General features: G+C 52.8%; 3 protein-coding genes across 12 annotated transcripts; 2 read left to right on the top strand and 1 right to left on the bottom strand.

The window, feature by feature from the left end:
• Positions 1-2,260: 2,260 nt before the first annotated feature.
• On the top strand, positions 2,261-5,395 carry PSMG3 (proteasome assembly chaperone 3). 3 transcript variants are annotated; one of them, XM_030002331.2, is made up of 3 exons: positions 2,261-2,329; positions 2,803-3,020; positions 4,848-5,395. In XM_030002331.2, the coding sequence occupies exons 2-3, from the start codon at positions 2,805-2,807 to the stop codon at positions 4,998-5,000; spliced, it is 369 nt and encodes a 122-aa protein (XP_029858191.1). In that variant the 5' UTR covers positions 2,261-2,329; positions 2,803-2,804; the 3' UTR covers positions 5,001-5,395. The 3 variants fall into 3 exon arrangements, with proteins under 3 accessions (XP_029858191.1, XP_029858192.1, XP_029858190.1); XM_030002332.2 differs by having other exon boundaries at positions 2,279-2,323; XM_030002330.2 differs by having other exon boundaries at positions 2,291-2,433.
• Positions 5,396-5,488: 93 nt separating this feature from the next.
• On the top strand, positions 5,489-16,335 carry TMEM184A (transmembrane protein 184A). 5 transcript variants are annotated; one of them, XR_005931389.1, is made up of 10 exons: positions 5,489-7,112; positions 10,384-10,608; positions 11,313-11,478; positions 12,418-12,508; positions 12,601-12,676; positions 13,293-13,384; positions 13,784-13,953; positions 14,050-14,247; positions 14,670-15,450; positions 15,580-16,335. XR_005931389.1 is itself a non-coding variant. In XM_041120087.1 (9 exons), the coding sequence occupies exons 1-9, from the start codon at positions 6,642-6,644 to the stop codon at positions 14,918-14,920; spliced, it is 1,740 nt and encodes a 579-aa protein (XP_040976021.1). In that variant the 5' UTR covers positions 5,489-6,641; the 3' UTR covers positions 14,921-16,335. The 5 variants fall into 5 exon arrangements, 4 of the variants coding, with proteins under 4 accessions (XP_040976021.1, XP_040976022.1, XP_029858280.1 ...); XM_041120087.1 differs by having other exon boundaries at positions 14,670-16,335; XM_041120088.1 differs by having other exon boundaries at positions 5,489-6,956; positions 14,670-16,247.
• LOC121232600 lies at positions 14,831-19,306 on the bottom strand. Of its 4 annotated transcripts, none has more exons than XR_005931391.1 (3): positions 18,067-19,306; positions 16,825-17,989; positions 14,831-14,914 (listed from the first exon to the last, which is right to left on the bottom strand). XR_005931391.1 is itself a non-coding variant. In XM_041120089.1 (2 exons), the coding sequence occupies exons 1-2, from the start codon at positions 18,741-18,743 to the stop codon at positions 17,614-17,616; spliced, it is 1,053 nt and encodes a 350-aa protein (XP_040976023.1). In that variant the 5' UTR covers positions 18,744-19,306; the 3' UTR covers positions 16,479-17,613. The 4 variants fall into 4 exon arrangements, 2 of the variants coding, with proteins under 2 accessions (XP_040976023.1, XP_040976024.1); XR_005931390.1 differs by having other exon boundaries at positions 14,865-14,914; positions 16,737-17,989; XM_041120089.1 differs by lacking the exon at positions 14,831-14,914 and having other exon boundaries at positions 16,479-17,989.
• Between the last annotated feature and the right edge of the window lie 50 nt (positions 19,307-19,356).

The following is a 19,356-nucleotide window of genomic DNA, read 5'->3' on the forward strand; positions in this document are numbered from 1 at the left end:
CAGTTTAAAAAGAAGAGTAGTAAGAAACTGCTCAAATTAATAATAATAAAGGTATAAAGCTGCAGTATTATGGGTAGTTTTTCTTGTCAAAGTATGGGGCTGCACAGTCATTGATTTTTCTCTGGTAATTGAGATAGTGACATGCACGACATGTTTCTTTAGCAGCAAGTGCATGGGAGTGGAAGAAGGGATCCTGAAATCCTGCAGAATCTCCAACCGAGGATTTGATGGCTCTGAACTGCTGCCTGTCTCGATTCTTTATTTCCCTCAGACCGTAACATGGGGTGTATTAATAATCTGTTATGTCAAAAGAGAGTTTATGAAGCTAAATGTAATAATGTTTGCAATGTGATTAGGGATCTTTGGAGGCAAAGTGCTATAGCTAATGGGAGTGTAAGTATGGATACATGTCCTTCTCAGCCAGAAAATGCTAGGAAGCAGGTGACAGGCAGACAGACCCCTCAGGAAAGGTCCCATTATCTGCCACAGTGTGTATTCTCAGATCTCCATCCCCTGCCTCAGTCACACAGACAATAGGAGCCTTCTCCTTAGCTCTTTTTTTTTTTTTTTAATACATTTACTTTCAGTGATGAAGCTTCAGTGCTCAGTTACCTCCTGCCGTCTGCTTCTCGAGTTTGCTATGTCCCACCTCAGCTCCATGCCAAAATAAGATATCTAATTCACTGAAACTATTAAAGACAACTCTTTTGTCCCAAACTAATGCAAAACAGTGAACTATGGTGTTTCCATGTAAATCTGAGCTAGAGTGGACTCTCTTTGTCCTCCTGTCATGTAAAAAATAAAATGGAGGCTGACAAGGATGGCCGGAAGAATCTGGTCCTTTGTGTTTCCTGAAGTAAAATCACTCTCTGGAGAAGACAGAGTGGGAATAAACTTCTTTATGAGTCAGGAGGCTTTACTGACAAGAGCTGCTATTATCTCTGTCAAGCAGGCAAAGCCTCAAGTGATTGTGGTAAGCAAGGAAGAGGAATGTTGTTTTTTCGCAGTGCTGGAAAACAGACTATTTGCCAGATTGCAAGGAGTGCCGAAAAGTTATCAAGCCTCTCTGAATTAACCACAAGAATAACCTGCTGCATTAAAAGCTTTTCCGTGGACCTCTGCTGCTCTCTAACGGTGCCTTAAAGGATTCTCGGCACAAAGTTTACGCGCACTTCCTCTAGTCAGGTTTTGTTAAAACTTTTAATGCAAAACAAAAAAAAATATTCATGAGGTCCTTAAGAGATGTTACCTGAACAGATAACCCACATCTCAAGTAGCTATCGCTGCAGCCACAGCCGGGATATTTTGTGTGTGGTGGGAATAATGGTAAAGTAGAGCTAACACATAGAAATGAAGGTTTGGGGCGTATTTTAGATGCAGCAATTGCTAAAGTCTGGAAAGGTGCAAATCTCTGATAAATCCCAGTTTTCAGAGCTTTGTACAACTCAGTATACAAAATTATCATTCATGAGTACTGTTTTTTCAAAGAAAAAAATTAGCACTGAATTAACTCTACGCAATTAACAGAAACTAACATTTGCACGTATCGCTCATGGGACATAAACATTTCTTTCTGCACTCTCCACACGGATGTCCTTATCTCCCCTTACAGCACCATCGGGCAGCTGCCTTCGTTTGCTCGAGCCCCGTGCTTCGCTCGTGAAGTTTCTGGACCACGCGTGGAGTATTTCGGCGCGGAACGAAGTACTTGTCCCACCAGCAGCGAGGCGGGAGGCTGGGTGGCCTGCCTGTGACGGGGGGGGCAGGTGATGGCCCCAAACCTGCCTTATTTTGATGGGAAAGCACGCTCTGGGGCTTGAAGCGTGGCCCAACACCACCCAGTGGGTGGAAGCGGTCCCCACCGCTTGGGTGGGAATGGAGAGGGGGCAAAAAAAAAAAAAAACAAAAAAAACAAAAAACCAAAACAAAATTAGCAGCCCCTCTGCGGCCCCCAGGTCCACCCTGTCCCCTCACGGGGCTGAGGAGGGGCACGCGCCGCTCCCTCACGGCCGCGGGTGGGCTTCCCGCCGCCTGACGCCCCCCTCCCCGCCGACGGCAGCCGGTGTAAAACGGGCAGAAACCGGCCGAGGGAAGGGGCTCAGCCCCGGGGCGGGCGAGGGGCGACGTCCCTGAGGAGAGCGGGGGCGCTGCAGATGGCGCCTCCCCGGGCGGGAGCGGGTAATGGCGGCGCTGAGGGGAGAGGAAGGCGGCGGCCGCCCTGCGCCATCTCCCCGCGCCGCGGCCCGGCGGAGGGAGGGGAAAGGCGCCGCTTCCGCCGCGGCGGGGCGGGCCCGGGCGGAAAGCGGCGGCGCGGCGGGGCCCGGAGCGGGTAGGGGCGGCGAGGGGGCTTTTCCTCAGCCTCGGCCCGGCGTGGGGGCTGTTGTCTGCCTCAGGAAACGCCGAGGCCTGCGGGGGCCGGGGGTCGCCCCCTCGGTGCCAGCGACCGGGAGGCTGCGAGGGAGGGGAGGGCACGGCGGGTCGGGGGCTGCCCGCTCCGTGGGCGCCATCAGCGTTAAACGATGATTAGCACGAAACGCTGTAAACGGCAGCTCGTTCGTGCGGGGGGGAGCGCAGGCGGTTGCTGCGGGGCAGTGGAATTTCCCCTCCCAGTCAGGGTCGCGGGGTGTTGACCGTTGTTCCTGCACAGGCACGCACCTCCGGGTGCTTTTGGGCTCTGAAATTAACTTAACCCTGGGTATTTCAAATGAAGGGAAGGATTCGGGCTTTTTATAGCCCGTGGTCCGTGCCCTTAATCTAATGTTATTTTATTGTTATCGTTGTTCTGTTGTTCTTTTTCTGCAGCGATGGAAGCGAGTCCCATCGTGACGTCCAAGCAGCGCGAGGAGGTGGTACACGGGGTCCCGACGGAGGTGGTGTGCACGGCGTTCTCCAACTCCGTCCTCGTGGTAGTCACGCAGTACGGCAAGATGGGGACAATCGTCTACGTGGACCCCAACACAATCGGTAACAACGTGGGCAGGCCCTCACTCACCACGAAGGTGCTACTGGGCAAGGATGAGGTGAGAGCGGATATACAGTGCACAGGCAGCAAGGATAAGGGGGAAATGTCGTAGGTGGGGCTGTGCAAGTTGCCAGGGAGTTGGTGAATCACAGCAGTTAAGCGGTGTTTGCACAGTGGTAAGATTAATTTTAAAATCTCTTCTGAAGGAAGAGGGGATCATCAGAAAAGTATGCACGCTCATCTGCTCTTCGACGTAACAAAAGTTTAACCATGAGTGGTTTGGGCATCTGTTATCTTGTCTCCTACAGGATATGGATTGCTTCGCCATGTTAGTGGAAGGTTTGATAAAGCTCCTGTTGATTTAAGGGTTGCAAGGTAAAACATGCAGCCCTTGATAACCTTTTCTGGGTTTCTGTTCCATTGAGTTTGTTTTCCTTTTCAAGTCCCTTTTCTCGCCCCCACCCTCCCCGCCAATCTATGCCAGCCCCATAATGGACTTCAGTTGCCCTCTCCCAAGTGTGCCTGCCAGCACCTACCCTTGATAAAGTTTAATTTGTTTTGCTTCAGCAAAATGAGTTTTTATCGACCATTTCACAAAGCTGGAGAGAAAGAATAAAATGTATTTCGCAAAGCATCAACTAGTCAAGCATTAAAACAGAAAGTTACAGAGCTACAAGATTATGAGGCTTTCCATCAGGGTTGGAGCTATCAAATACTACTTGCTAACCTTAACTAGAAAAACTCTAGCAACACAAGTTCCCGATTCCTTCTGCGGCTTCCCCTTATGGAGTTCTCATTCTTCAGCAATAGGGAGGCTTCTCTGGGTGGGAGAAGTTTTGCTTTCCCTGGCGTGATGTCTGCTAATTCTGACCACCTCCACCCCCAAGCTTTTTTGTATTTTATTTTGTGCTATTTTGTGTTTTATATGTAGAAATGGGAAGTGCCTGTTTACTTTGTTATATAGTATTTTTAAATCATTTTATCAACTTAATCGATCTAAACTTTAAGAAAAAGATTTCACTGGTTTGCTATCTTTCTGCTTGTCACCATTAACATCCCTGTTTGGGATGGTGCACACTTCGAGACCACACTGGTAGCTAAAATCAAGCAGACTCATCCTTCTGATAAATACATAATTGTGGGTGTAAATAAAACCTAGACAAGCTGGATGTTCTTGTTAAAGAAGCGTCATTAACATTATACCCAGTTTCTTCCCTCCTTCAGCCTCAATACTTATTTCTGGTTTTCATTATTCGTAAATCAAAATCTTGTCTTGTACACATTGCGTGCAAAAACTGTGTATATAACACCATTTTGGGGTCTCTAGGAATTGCAAAAATAACAGTTTTTTTCCAGAGCTTGTCAGCAGAACATAACCCTCTTCAGCAACAAATTTTTAAAAGAAAATTGTACTTGGAGACTTCTTCAGAAATCTGGCTATGATGGAAATAGAGGCATTTTGATGCATGGCTTCTTATATAATTTGATATTTGGTGATGTAGTTTGGGTGGGAGGATCAGCGGAAGGAAAGATTCTCTGTACTGACTTTCCAAGTTTTCCAAACCGGTACAAAACTCGATTCAAGTGCAGCTCCAGTTAGGTTGTTTCAGGTTGTCACTCATGGGTCTGAACTCTTCCCTTTTAAGCTGGTTGAGAAAGTGCTTTCTAAAGTTCCCTGTACCGTGGCTTGGCTTTGCTGACCAGCCAAACTGCGTGTCTGTTCCCAATCACATTCGAACTGCTCAGCAAACTGAACGCTCAGTCTGAGTCCAGTATCGACAGGTTCTCAACACGCTCCATGTCATTGCAGGACTCTTCCTCTCCTAACTCGTGTGGGAGGGCTCTCCCAGCTGTAAGTGTACATCTGTATACCTTTGCTTTTCAGCCTCTCGTTCACGTTTGTGCCAAAAACCTGGTGGCGTTCGTGTCTCAGGAAGCTGGGAACAAACCTGTTCTGCTCGCCATGGCTTTAAAGGACAAGACCATGGAGGGAATACAAGCTCTACGGGAAGTGATCCGAAGTTGCCAAGTGTGGTGAAGTTGTGCCATCTGGATTCAAGGAAATGATCTTGAGTCCATGACTCATCACCACTTATTTAAAAGGACAAGAAATGAAAATGATGGAATGTCTTTGTGCTGGTTTTGGACGTACTGAGGAATTTCATGAATTTTTCTCTACTGTGTAGAACATTTGTGGGTTTTGTTACTGTGACAGGTTTGCAGTCTATATAGTCAGTGATGAGACGAGAACAATTGTCTCAACATACAAGAGAAATAGTATTTTTATCACATTGGGTGGGATGTATATTTGGGAAATGGCACAGCTCTGCGTTTGTGTCCTGAGGAGCAATAGATGCCAAGCACTGTAGCTATGCTGTACCGCAAAGGGGGAACACCCAGTGCAGAGTAAATAAAAAACATTGACGAATCTAATTTTACCTGTTTTCTTTTTTGCTCTGTGAAAATCACTTCAATTGAAATACAAGCCTCAGTAACAAATCAACAGCAGTTGCATAATAGGAAAGATTTTTCTTGCCTGTTTTTAAGGAAATGAGTCCTATATGACTGTTTTTGTCCTTATGTCAGTCCCTTTCCTGATGTAATCTGAACCCATTTTGCACTTTCACTCCGATTCTAAAGAGAGGCAGATAATTATGCTCTGCAAATTTCATGAAAGCTGATGTCAGGGTGGAAGACAGGAACCCAAATTAGTGGTGAGAAAAAGACAAAATAACAGCTGCTTATGGCTTACATGGTACTAGCACATCAGAGAGGCAGCACATACATAGCTTGGACCACCTGCAACAAGCTATCGCTCTCCTAAAGCGCCTGTTGTAGGAGACGTGGGGACAGGAGCGTCGGGGGGTACATAGGGGTGTTTCTCCCGAGTCCGTTGGAAAAAAGTGTTAGATGAAGTCATATGAGTTGATGCAATGCTCAATAGCCAACCTTTTGCCATTTGCTTGGAAAGCACATTTGTTTTTACCTCTTCTTGTAACAAGTAACACCAAGTAATAAATTTTTAAGTGCGCTGTTACACACTTTTGTCACTTACGGACTTAACAGAGCAGACAGAGACCAGGTCTTGGATTCTGGGCAGGGAAGACCTGTGTTGTGTTAAGACCTCTTGGTACAGCAGAATCAGTACAGAGCTTGTGCCTGCCCTATGTAGATCCAGCTGCTGGGTCATTTCTGTTGCTAAAAAAATCCCCTGAAAGTAGAAAAGCAGAAAATGGATTTTGAAAGAATCCTTTTCTCTGAAGTAAGGGGTATTTACAGTATTTAAGGGATTATGAGAAATGAAACTTTTTTTAAAAGTACCTTCAAACACTGCAGGCTTGCAGCTGCCCTTGACAAGAAATTTCATCTAAAAATAATTTTCCAAACTGCGCTTCCAAGAATCGAAGATTTGCATCTGTCAGAACTCCAAATTTTCCTTCTTTTACACTTTTTTTTTTTTGTCTAGGAGGGCTGAGAGAGGCATGTGGAATTTGTTAATGTCAGTCCTGGTTTGCTAGTAGGGATTCTTTCCCAACACAAAATTCAGTGTATTTCCCAAATCCTGGTGCTCTTATGGTGTCCGTAGCTCCAGCAGCTTGTGGAAACCATACATTAATTAGCAAATTGAATGTAAATTGTATCTTCTTCCACTGTGGTGATATGGTGGCATACCACCCCTATGCCCCGAAGACCTGAGCGTTATTACCTAAAAGCCAACCACAAGTTAACCACCTTAATTTCCTGGCTGTGTGTGCCACCAGGTCTGCCCAGGGTAAAGAAAGGACGTGGAGATCTCTCCCATTTGGTGCTCAGAGCCAGGACAGACGTACCTTGTTGCCTTTCCACAGGCAATAAAACAGACCACAAGCAATCGGTCCTTCGACTTTGCTCCTCTCTGCTCTGCAGTAAACCAGGGGAAGGCCTGCCCCAAAAAACAGGCACGAGTCTGCCGGTGCCACCAGCTGCCTGCCTGTTCGTCATCGCTATCCTCCAGGTAAGGATTAATTCCCAATTGCAACAAAACCTGCCTTTGCCGCCCGAGCAGAAGAAGCTCTCACCCATGGCCGCAGGACGCGCGCCGGGCTGCGCTGTGGCTTTCCATCCCTGTTTGCTTTCTGGGTGCGGGTGCCGAGCGCGGCGGACTGGAAAGGTAAGTCGGGTAGCTTTTCCGCGGGAGGCAAAACCCGACGTGCCGCTGCAGCTCCCGCAGGGCCCGGGGTGCAGCGAGGGTGAGCGGGGCGCTGGCAGGGCTCGCTGCCAGCAGGCAGGCAGGGCTGGGAGGGTGCCCGGAGGAGGAGTCTCCCACGGGTGCAGGTGGAGGAGAGCGCAGGGGATGCCGAGGCAGGTGCACAGCGGCCAGACCCGCTCCCGGAGGAACCCCGCAGGGTGAGTGGGGTCCTGGGGGGGTGCACAGCAGCTGGGGGAACAGCCCCCCCCCCATGGAGCAGAGGTTGCTCCAGCCACGGGTCCCTGAGCAGCTGTAGGAGCCCTATATGTGTGTCACCCACTCCTCTGGGGGGGGGGCTTTAAGGAGGGCTCAGTGCTGCTCTGCCTTAATTTATAGCCATGTGCTTTAGGTTCTTCCTCCTGGGAGACCTGGGGGTGGTACAGAGAGGCTGATCAGATAAATAACCCCCATGCCCTGGCTTTATCTGAAAGCAATCAGGAGGTGAGGTGTGTCTGCTGTGCTGGTGAGGCTGAGCCTAGATGCTCCCCACCCCAGGGTGGGGGGGGTCAGGGATTTTTTTCTCCCCTTACTGGGGCACACAGCCAGCACCCCAGAGGCACTTACTGGTGGGGGGCTGTGGGGGCTCACCTTTCTGACCCAGCCCCATGGGGTGCTGCTACTGAGGTGGGGATTTGTCCTGGGTGCTTTGAGACATTGTTTGGGACACTGTCCTGGGTGCTTTTGGGACAGGGATTTGAGCTGGGAGTCCGGGCTCTGGCAGCCTGTGGATGGTGGGGAATTCCTGGCAAACTGAAAAGCCCTGCTTGCAGGTGGCTGGCCTGAACACAGGTTTTGTTGCTCAGTTTATTTTCTGTTTAGTGCTCACTTAGTGTCTCTAATATGCCAGGGAGTGAGCGTAACAGATAGACACTGTGTGGCAGGTACCTGCAAGGTGTCTGAAAACAGCCAGACTGGATGTGGCACAGGCACAGTCCAGTCAAGAAGCTGAGTTTTGCAGCTAATATTATTCTCTGTGTCTCTTTGCCGCCTTTGTTTTGGAAGTAAATGGCCCTCTAACTGCATTGAATTGCCCGGCTACCTTGCACAGCCAGGATCTAATTACCTCTGGAGCTGGGAGCCCTGTCTCCAAGCGGCACCGAGGCTTTTGTTTTTAATGACTTGCTCCGCCACGTTCAGAGTGTGACAATGTCGGGGAGCCTGCCAGGACTGGCTGCTGGTGCCACCGTGCTCGTACTGCGACGGCTGCGAAAGCTAATAGGAGTTGGGATGTCTTGGGCCAAGCATCTGTGGCACAGCGCTGGTTTGAAAACAGAATAAATGGGTCTAAGCAATGAGCACAGCTCTCTGCCGTGTCCTGGGGAGCGAGCTGGATTGCGTCCTTCCCTATCGTGATGCTCTGGCAGAGGGAAAGCATGGCCAAATCCAGCCATACAGCCCAGCCAGCAGGAAGGCAGCCCCCAAAAAGAGTGAGGAGTGATGGGGAATGGGGCACAGCCGGGTTCTTGCTTCCCTTCCCGTGCCACAAGCTATCTCCGTCCTCCTGTTAATGTTTACAAGGCAGGTCCGGCATCGTCGTGGTCTGTCCAAAGACCATATCCCTCTCCGGCTCTCCCTGGGATCCTTCTTCCTGGGGCAGGGCCGCGGGACAGTTGCAGGGAGGAGAAACCCAGCTCCCCGCTGCCTCCGTAACACTATCGGCCCCGCTCTCCCTCCAGCCATCTCCGGCTCTGCTTCCCACTCGCGGGCGCAGGTACGCCGGGGTGAGCTCCTGGGACCTCGCCAGCACGCTGCCGCCCCGGGCATCTCCGCTTACAGGCGGCTCCTGCCAGGCGGAGGGCGGGGGGAAGGTATTTTTAGGGCTGTTGATCTGACACCAGCTGAATTTCCTCTGCTGTGAGGTTGGGGTTCGGGGAGAGGGCAGGAGAGGAAGCCGCAGGGCGAGTTCTTTCTTTGGTTTGTTTTCTGTGTTTAATTGGACCAAGGTCATTCCCTACCACTTTTATCTGTGGCAGATATTTTCTTGCCTCTTACCGGTTCATGTTTACAGTTTTACCCCCAGATGATAGTTACCCAGCAGCTAAAATCTTTGTTTATTAACAATGCACCAAGAGGCATCTATATTGTTAGAGCTCTGCTCACAGGTTGTTTGGTGGGTTTTTTTAAAACCGCTGTTGTTATATATGGGGAAAAAAGCAGCTTTCCACAGATTAGCAGAAAGAGAGGCCAAACATGGCAGTTTATGCATCTGTTGGCCTTGAGATATGAAGCTGCCCTATAAATAAGAGCATATTATTAGGTTGGTCCTTGCTGTCCTGAGCTGCAGGGTACACGGTGCCCATATGCCCCAGCCACCCCTCTGTGCTGGGAATGTTCGGTGGATTGGGACAACTGTCTTTGAGGAAGACAGACCTGCTGCAGAGACGCTGGAGCGCTTCAGCATCCCCAAAGGGCAGCAGCTCTGCGTGTAGCATGGCAGGCTTGCTCCCGTGTGCTTAATTTGGGTACAGGAGGGACTGCTGGCTGCCCTTCAGGTCTTTGGGTTGGCATTACTGTGGCACACCGAGACCCCCATAATCCCAAAACGGCCAAGGCTGGCCGAAAAACCTGGGTGATGCCAAAGCTCTGGCTTCTTGGGCAGCCTCGGGGCTTGCCCCCAGCAGGCCATGCATGATGGAAGGAGACAAATTTGGGGGGAACCACACAGATCCCAATTTTTTCTGGGCTCCCAAGGAGGAGGACATCAGTGTCCTGATGGCTTGTTGGTAAGGGACTCGTTAGTATCATGGGTGAGGGATGAGTTTGACCCTTAAGTCTCTGGTTCCTGATGGAAAAGGGTCCTGAGCCACGAGTGTGAACTCACGGGGGCACAAATGTAGGCAGGTCTTTCCCTTTCAAGAGGGATGGCAACCCCTGAGAAAACGGGAAGGAGCAAGGCTGGGGAAGAGAAGTGTGTGTTTTAGGGGATATGGGGACTGCATACACCTCCCCAGAGAAAAGAGGGTCTGCTCTTGAAGGATGTTTGCATTTTCCTGCTGGGAGAAGCAGACCCAGCCGTGGTGAATAGGCTTGTTTGGGTGAGAGACACCCTGAAAAAACCCCGGAGAGGCGATAAACCTCACAGGAAGTTTGCCCACACTGTGTGGGCTGGGAAATCTGCTGGGACCTTCCCCTTCACCAGCTTACCTCAGTCCTGCCCTCCTGCGCCGCTCCCCTTACCTCTCCCTCCCTGCAGATGAGTAATGCCACGCGTGCCTTGCCTTCTTCCACGCCACCCGGCACCCTGGGACCCGGCATGGTGGCCAGGCTGGCCTCAGCCCCGCCATCCCCGGCCCTTACCCTGCTCACGGCTGCCCACAACGACTCCCAGGACGGCCAGCAGCTTTTCCTGACCACGACGGCAGCGCAGGTCATCTCTGGCATCTTTGTGTGGTCGGCGCTCATCGTCACCTTCCACCAGGTAGGGGCTGGAGTGGAGACGGGGCTCAGCGCTGGGGTTGACGCAAGGGCAAAACTATTGATTGCCCCCAAGTTCATTGCAAATCACTTGGCTCCGGATAAGTATTTCCTCCTGTTGCTGCCCAGAGGAGCTATCTCCACTGTCGGGAGCCTGGTGCTGGCAGCTCGGGAGGCTGGACTTTGCCCGCACGCTCCCCGGATGGCTGCCAGAGCCAGGAGAGACTGCAGGGCATTGGCACTGCCCGGAGGCAACACCCAGTGGGGTTTTTCATCTGCCACCCTGGGGTCTGCGTCTTTGGGGCACACACCACCAGCTGCCTTGAAACATACTGCCAGTGGGCATGTTTTTGGGTGCTGCACAGATCCGTGGTGCTGTAGGTAGCCCTGGGGCAAGCTGGTGCCTCCGAGCACTGGGATGGGGCTGCACAGGGGCTGGCACGGAGGAGGACACCCTCCTTGCACAGCCCCGGGGAAGGGACCCGATTTCCACATGTTTTTGTGGAAGGGATTGCTCCAGGGACTGGGATGGAGCCTGTCTCATGTGTCTGCTGCAATGGGTCTGTGGTGGAAAGCCAGAGGTGCTCTCACCCCCAGGAGGAGGGCTGACATGGCATGAGCCTCCTGCAGCCCTGTGGGCAGGGGGTACTTCTGGTTCCCCTCCTGACCGGTGGTAGCCACAGCTTTTGCACACCTGGCACTTTGCAGATCTACACACACCTGAGGAATTACACTGTCCCCAAGGAGCAGCGCTACATCATCCGCATCCTCTTCATCGTGCCCATCTATGCCTTCGACTCCTGGCTCAGCCTCCTCCTCCTCGGCAGCCACCAGTACTATGTCTACTTCGACTCAGTGCGCGACTGCTACGAAGGTGAGCGCAGCCTCTCCTTGGCAGGGAGGCTGACGGCGAAGCAGGGCTCTCGTCTCGCTGACCTGCGTCTCTGGAGCGTCGTGGATTGCACAAAGTGGCAAATCTGCATCTCTCTCATTTCCCACTGTCCCAACCTCCGTGCAGAGGTTTTCCCCTTCCTTCTCCATCGGCAGCAGGTAGGGGATGCCCCACGGGCAGACACGAACTGGTGCCTTTCTGATGCCTGCCTGTAGGCTCAGAGGGACCTCAGCGTCGTGCTCCTGGGGAAAGAGGTTTTCTGGCTGCCTTTGGGCTAGAAATGCAGCTTCTCTAAAGCGGAAGGTAGATGTACCTAAGAAACTGGGGAGTTGGGCTGTTTTGAGGTGCAGGGGAAGCCTGTCAGGGTTGAGGTTGCTCTTCCACCTTGTTGCTCTCCCCCTGGGGAACGGAGGGGTATGGGCATGTGTATTACTTCGGGTTTGGAGTATATGAAAAATAAGTGATGGGGATGACCAAGAAAACTGTTCAGGACCTGCTCCTTGCTGGCCACCAGCCACTTGTGCTGCTCCTTAGCAATTTTGAGGTCCTTCCATGCAGATGGTCCCTGGCCTTTGCACTCCTGCCTGGGCTTGTCTGGGTGTGCACGGGGTCTGGCTCCGCGAGCACTGCTGGGATGTCCGACTGCTGCCACGTGCACGCACGCACCGTGTGTGCATGGAGGGGCTGCTGCGTCTGCAACGAACGCTGCCCACGTGGTGCAGTGCGTCTGACTCTGCTTGGAAGTCAGATGGATTTGACCTGCTGCTCCCCTCGCTGGGCTCCCACCCACCAGTGTCCCAAATCCTGATGCAGTGCTGAGGTGGATGAGAAAACACCAAAGCAGGAAGGAATGTAAAATGTAACAACCGCCTCCCGAATCTCCATCATCCCTGCTGATCGTGTCCGCCCTTGCCTTGCCAGCTTTCGTGATTTACAGCTTCCTGAGCCTGTGCTTTGAGTACCTCGGAGGGGAAAGCACCATCATGACGGAGATCCGAGGGAAACCCATTGTGTAAGTCCCCAGCATCCCACAAGATCCTTAGCCCTCCACCCGCTTTCCCCATCCGGCAGCCCCAACGACATCTCCTCGGCTTCTGCTTCCAGGTCCAGCTGCTTTTATGGGACCTGCTGCCTTCAGGGTATGTCCTACTCCATCGGGTTTCTGCGCTTCTGCAAGCAGGTGGGTACCCGATGGGGCGCATCAGCTCCGCTCCCCTCCGACGAGGGCTCTCCGGGCGGCAGGTCCCTTCCCCGCTGCCCTGCAGAGAGGACTCTGCTTCACTGCTCTCCCCAGATGCTCTTTTTGTTTGTTTTTTTTTCCTCTGAGGGAGGCAGCTCACCCAGCTTGCCGGCACCTGGCCAGCAGCAGGGCGGCACGCTCGCTGTCCTTGCCTCTGACTCACTGCTGAGTCAGGGTCTCCTCCCACTGCGGAGCTGAGATTGCCATCTCTGTCCAGTCCCAGGTTAGACTGGACGGCTCTCTAACTCTCCAGGGCTGTGCTGCAGGCTGAATCCTGGCACCGCTCTGTCCCCAAGCCACCTGGTCCCCCACCTCAGAGTGGCTACGCTGCCTTTCGGGAGCTGCCTTTCGGCAGCCCTGCTCTCTCCCGTCTGCAAACCTTGAGCTGGTTCATATTTCACCCCACAGTGTTGGTCCCTCCTGTGATGGAGAACTGCTCTTTCCCGGGAGCAGAGGGGCTGGCTCGCATGGAGGGGCCGGGGTGGCAGGAGGTGCAGGGAGGGTGGTGGGATGTCCCTGCTGTCCGGGGTGCACCATGTCTCTCTCCCCTGTGCAGGCTACGCTGCAGTTCTGCATCGTGAAACCCCTCATGGCGATTGTCACCATCGTCCTGCAGGCGTTCGGGAAGTACCGCGATGGGGACTTCAAGTGAGGATGCTGGGTTGGGCTGGGGAGGGCGAAGGGGACAGGATGGGTCCCTGCTCCATCACAAGGGACAGGGTGTCCTCACAGCCCACCCCCCCCAGGGAGCTGCTCCACAGGTAGTGAGAGCACAGGGAGCCCAAAGCACCTGGGAACAGAGACTCTGCCCCCAAATAAGAAAGGGACGAAACTCCTGTGAGCCATAGTAGGAGATCCCACCAAGAGGAAAAGCTGAGTGGCCCCCTGCTCCCCCCTTTCTCCCTGCCTCTCCTTCCCCTCCTGGGCTGTGCTCTCCCCTGTGGCAAAGTCACACACTTGTCCCCCGCCATTTCTTCCTTCCTTGCTTCCAGTTGTACTTGCTGCTTTTCCCGCAGCCCAGGACAGCAGCTTTCTCTCTCCCCACAGCGTCCAAAGCGGCTACCTCTACATCACCATCATCTACAACTTCTCCGTCAGCCTGGCGCTTTATGCCCTCTTCCTCTTCTACTTTGCCACCATGGACCTGCTGCGCCCATTTGAGCCGGTCCTCAAGTTCATCACCATCAAGGCAGTCATCTTCCTCTCCTTCTGGCAAGGTGGGTCCTACCACAGATGCCCAGCACTTCTCCTGTAGCTCCACCTGACCGAGGGACACAGGACCAGAGCTGATCACTCTTCCTTCCCCTGCACAGGGACACTGCTTGCAATCCTGGAGAAATGTGGGGTGATCCCTGAAGTTCAAATCATCGATGGGAAGGAAGTGGGAGCTGGGACAGTGGCTGCTGGCTACCAGAACTTCATCATCTGCATTGAGATGCTCTTTGCTTCCATTGCCCTGCGCTATGCATTCACCTGCCAGGTGTACAGAGAAAAGAAAGAAAACTCAACAGGTAACTCTTCCTCTCTTCTTCCTTCCCTTGTCGGTGAATAAGGAAAGAGGAGACACCCCCCCGTATAGCATTACCAGTGGGATACTAAAAGCCACCAGAGGAGTGCTCCATGAGTTCCTTCTCCCTCTTCCCTCATGGTACCCATGAGCCACAGCAAGTAGATAGGAAAAGACACCTTGGTGTGGATGGGCAGAATTAGGGGTTTATGGTATTATGGCACATGCTGCTGGAGAGGTTCCATCCTCTTTGAAACATGGAGCTGGGGTTGCCTTTCTTCTCCTTGGTGCTTGCCACCGCAAGCTGATGTGGCCCACGATGAGGCCCTGATCTTGAATTTCTAAGAAAAAGTGTCGCTCCAGTCTTGGAGCGCTTGGGCTCATTGACTGATGTCCCACCACCCTCCCGCTCTCCCTGTTTTTCAGCAAACCTTGCCCCCATGCAGAGCATCTCAAGTGGGCTGAAGGAGACCATAAGCCCCCAGGACATTGTGCAGGACGCGATCCACAACTTCTCGCCCGCCTACCAGCAGTACACCCAGCAGTCAATGCAGGAGGCAGAGCACAAAGCACCGGGGAAGAACGGGCCCATGGCCTCCAGGGTGGAGGGACCGAGCAGCAGAAAGAGCAAAAACATTGAGAAGAGAGTGCTGATCCTGTCAGATGAGGAGCTGTAGGAGACATCAGAGGGGACAGTGACACTGGAGAGGTTTAAACCCATGCAAATGGGAGCTGTCTCAAGCCTGAGACAACCTGGTCTAATCGGAGTACCGAGAAGCCAGGAATTCTACCCAAAAAGCCAGTCTTTCGAAGGGAAGATGCAATAACCCAGGGAAAGGTTAAATCAAATAGTGCCAGCTTCTGCTGTCCCATCTCTACTGGTGTTAGGGACTGGGCTGCCTTTGCTGCTGAGACTAAGCAGCCCTGTGTTGCGGTCTGGGCTTTGCCTCCCCGCTGCTGGGGTTTTGATGCCAGCCCCGTCTGTGCCCATGCCGGGGGATGCCAGGCAGGGAGGGGAGCCGGGCTGCAGGATGGATCAGCCACCCTTGCCCTCCTCTTACCTCCAAGCGGTACTGAGGCCTGAAAGAAATGCTTTTCTCAGCACAGTTCTGCTCTAGTTTCTCCCGATTTGAGTAAAAAATGATCTCCAAGGGCCCCGTGGAGAAAACCAGCCCAGGAAGGTGACTTCACTTCACCTCAAAACCCGGTAAGAGTTGGAAGACGTCATTCCTTATTTTTACATCTTTTCCCCTCTCCTTCTCCCAGAAAAGCCTACGCAGTTGTGCAGAAGACCTTTACCAGGGAGGAAGAGTAAGTCATCCTCTTCTCCCTCCAGATGGGGATGCAGCTGTCTGAGTAACTCCCGTGGGAACAGCGGCAGGACCTCACTCGGGGCTAACCCGTGGCCTCGCAGCTGCATTTCTGAGAGCCACTGGTGACAGAAGCACTTGTTTATGTCTAAACCAGCTTATCTCTGAACGGATCAGAAGTTAAAAGAGATTCCAGCTTCCTTATCAGAGGCTTTGTTAGGGAACTAGACTGTGACTGTTGGTGGTAGGAATGCGCTTACTGGGAACTGTCTGTTCCTCCTAACCCTTCGCTATTTACCGTCCCTGGGCTTTGCCCAACCTGTGGGAAGGCAGGCGGGAGCCGAGCCCGGCCGGGTGACGGTGGTGGGGATAGAGAGATACTGGGGGATGCTGCTGCTCGGGGCAGGACAGCTGGCGGGGGAAGATACCGCATGGAGGGATTGTCCCCGTTATCAGTGATGGAGAGCACGCATCCTTCTGTTAAACTTTCTCTCTGGGTTTTTTTTTCCCCAATTTTTAGTCCAATTTCTATTCCTTTGTTAATCAGATGATCCCTGGGAACTTACTTAGGCACTGGCTGGGCTGTTGTTTGGGGGTGGGAGCTGGGTAGTGAAAGGATGAAGGCAAGTCTACAGCCTCAGATTTGCAGTCGCATGGCAAACAAACCAACGGGTAAGGCTTAGAGACGTTTTACATGCAACCCCTACTGGTGGGTTGTTTTTTTTTTTTTTTCCCCTGCTCTTAAGCTGCAAAATGTAAATCACAACATGAAATTATTTTATTTATGAATTTTTTTCTAATAAACAGCAATTTCTACCACAGAGTGAGCAAGTGTTTTCACTTAGGTCAGCAAGCAAAGCCCGTGATGTGCCTGTTCTTGCTCTAATGCCAATGCTCTTAAGCTCAACGTCCTCGCTGCCCCTCAATGCTGGCCCAGCAGAAATACCTGCACATGCAGCATCCTGCATATTTTGGCATTCCCACGGGATTTGTGCTTATCTTTTTCACTCCACAAGGAGGGTGTGCATCCCCTGCTTCCTCTCCTTGCGCTGCACCTCTTCCAACCCTTGCCTAAGCTGCGGATGCAGCAGTTCAGAGCTGCCGGATCTGCTTTAGCCAAGCTAAGCCCAGACTCCAGCACCAACAAGACAACCTCTATTTATTACTATTGGAGAAATCTTACCATGCTGGAAGCCTGGACTCCACATGAGCAGCCTATAGCTAGAGCCAGTCTTGCAAGTCCCTCTGCTCTGAAGCACCACTGCTCATACCTGCTCAGCCGGTGAGACCATCGCCACTTTTCCCGCGATGAGGTCCATAAACAAGAGCCATATGCTCTGTGCATCCAGGCATCCATCCAGGGTCCTGCACATCCTGGGAGCAGGACCCTCCTGCCTGCAAAGTGCAGCCTCAGTGCTCAGGGATGAGGCTGCTTGGCTTTGTAACACAGCCAGCACTGAAGCAGGGACATCTCTCAGCTGAACGTCTTGGTCTTCGCCCCTCTGGGAGAGGGCCAGCCACAGCTGCAGGAACAGAGGCTGCTCTGGCTCCCGGGGTGAGGACAGACTGCAAAGGTGATGATGGCACATCTGTCGGCACGCTCGCGGCCACGGAGATAAAGACTTGCACAAGAACACAGCAAGAAACGGAGTTGTACTTCATTGCACAAATGATCGACTCCTCTGGTGCATAATGGGCTGCATTCATTGCTCTTGCCAGCAGGTGCAATTCCCACTGCAGACAATAACATTTGCCTATTTATGTCAAGCCCTGATTACTGTATTATATGTAAAACAGGTCTTTCTTGCAAGCAAAACAAGGTGTGTGAGGGGGGGGAAGTCAGCTGTGACTCATCGAAGTCAGCAGTGTGATACCAGCCTGAAGGAGCCGTGCTGGGCTGGACACCAGCTGGCTGCTGCACCGTGCAACAGCAGGCAACGCTCCTCTCTCCAGCAGGCGCGAGAGTGGCCTCCTGGTCGTCTTTTTTCTTGGAGAAGGGAGAAAGGCAAGAGCTCGCAGCTCAGGCTGGGTGCTGTCACAGCCCTCAAACCATTACGCTGTCAAAACGCATCCACGGGGAACAGAAATATCAGCGGCGTTGCAGGCTGAACGCGTTCCCCAGCAGACACGGTCCTGTGCTCCTCTGCTAACGCGTCTCCTCCACCTCTTCGACAAGGACGTGGGGAAAGCTGGCGGCGAGCACACGGGTGACCTACACGGGAGCCCGGCTGTGCCTGGAGCCACGCCAGCAGGCAGCTTGGGAGGAACAAGCTTTTCTCGCTGCCAGCAGCAGGCTCCGGTGGTCGGCAGATTTGTTTTCCAGTTGTCGCTCGTCCTCGGGCTTTCCCCAAGGACAAGGCTGGGCTGCGGCTATCGGTTCTCCTGGTGCTTTTTGAGCCTGGGTCAGGCAGGTTTACAACCTGCTCGTGTCGGGGATGCGTCCTCGGGGGGCACACCCCGCCATCGCACCCGTGAGAGCTGGGTCCCACCACGCTTCCTACGAGCGGAGGAGGAGGAAGGTGGCCGCTAGCACCGCAGCAAAGCCAGCGCTCACACGCACGGCTGTTTGCCACGCAGCGCCCAGTCGGAGGCAGAGACTTCTTTTTTTTTGGGTGCCTGCACCTACCTGCGAGTCCCCGGGCCCAGCTGCTAACAGGCAGCAAACTGCCAGACCTGCATCGGAGAGCAGGATTTGTGCCCTAGCAGCCCTGTTCACAGAGACTCTTCTCCCCACAGTTCTAGGACTTTCTCCTCCCCTAAGCATGGTGAAGGTTGAGTTTCCTTTCGCTGCTGAACCTCCACCTGGCTCATTCCTGATGCCCTTTTCCTCCTTCACTAATAATGCTCCTCCATCCCTCCAACAGACACAACTGGCCCATCTCCCTCTCTTTTCCTCTCCACTGTCACCGGCTCCTCGCTGCCATCTCTCCAGGCAGGAGCTGAAGCAGCCGATGATGATTTTCTTGCTCAGCACAGCGACTGCAATCCCTCCCCAGGCTTCACCCACATCCCTGCTCAGCCAAGCCTGCCTGGCCCCACCTCTGGCACCTAATGACCATCCATTACCTGCTGACACACAAAGCCTTTGCAGCCCTGCTTCTCTCCACTTTGCCCTACCTTTAATTCCAACTTTGGCCAACGCACCTGTCTGCCTCCAACCTATTGCCTCAACCCAGCACAGGCCAAGCATTTTCCTCCTTCAGCTGTCCCCTAAAGAAAATCAACCCCTTGGAATAGGGGATTAAAGCTACCATGACCCCTAGGAGCTCGCTAGCAGAAGGTACCACCTCTTTAAAGCCCAAACAGGGAAAAACAGAAAGATGAAATAGTGATGCAAGGGGTTAAAGCAGTTTATTCACAAGCAGTCGCATAGGAAAGCAGCGAAGGGATATTTTATTTCACAACCCAACGGAGGAGATGGGAGCGTCTCTCTCCAGCACCGTGACCTGTCTCACAGCACAGGGTCTCCAAGCCAAGAGCGGCCTCGCACGGCCGGCTCTCAGCATCACGACTGCAGGCAGGTGCCTGCTGAGCCATCGATCCCCACTCGTACTACCAGAAATACCCACTGATTGATTATACACAAAGGTGCAGCCTGGGTTAGAACAGATAGACGTGGTCTGAGCATGGGATCTACCAGACAAGCAGCGTGGACAAGAGCTATCTCTTGAGAATCTTCCAAATACACCAAGGAAGCACCACAGCACGGCTGGGAGATGGGCGAGCTGGCTACGCCAGCCTGGGTCAGATGCTTGCAAAAGCCCGAGCGGCCGTCACACTCGCCTTCGCCCAGCCTGCCTCCT

Source organism: Aquila chrysaetos, chromosome 25, assembly GCF_900496995.4.
Source record: "Aquila chrysaetos chrysaetos chromosome 25, bAquChr1.4, whole genome shotgun sequence".
Taxonomy (NCBI): Eukaryota; Metazoa; Chordata; class Aves; order Accipitriformes; family Accipitridae; genus Aquila; species Aquila chrysaetos.

What these genes read in the sequence shown, in the direction of transcription:
- TMEM184A (XM_041120087.1), top strand. Translation starts at nt 6,642, where the DNA reads ATGCCCCGAAGACCTGAGCGTTATTACCTAAAAGCCAACCACAAGTTA. An exon ending in AGTGCGCGACTGCTACGAAG is followed by an intron (nt 11,479 to 12,417) that starts GTGAGCGCAGCC and finishes TTGCCTTGCCAG; the next exon opens with CTTTCGTGATTTACAGCTTC. An exon ending in AAAGAAAGAAAACTCAACAG is followed by an intron (nt 14,248 to 14,669) that starts GTAACTCTTCCT and finishes CCTGTTTTTCAG; the next exon opens with CAAACCTTGCCCCCATGCAG.
- PSMG3 (XM_030002331.2), top strand. Translation starts at nt 2,805, where the DNA reads ATGGAAGCGAGTCCCATCGTGACGTCCAAGCAGCGCGAGGAGGTGGTA. An exon ending in TGCTACTGGGCAAGGATGAG is followed by an intron (nt 3,021 to 4,847) that starts GTGAGAGCGGAT and finishes TTTGCTTTTCAG; the next exon opens with CCTCTCGTTCACGTTTGTGC.
- LOC121232600 (XM_041120089.1), bottom strand. Translation starts at nt 18,743, where the DNA reads ATGCTTGGCCTGTGCTGGGTTGAGGCAATAGGTTGGAGGCAGACAGGT. An exon ending in GTGCTAGCGGCCACCTTCCT is followed by an intron (nt 17,990 to 18,066) that starts CCTCCTCCGCTC and finishes CCCGAGGACGCA; the next exon opens with TCCCCGACACGAGCAGGTTG.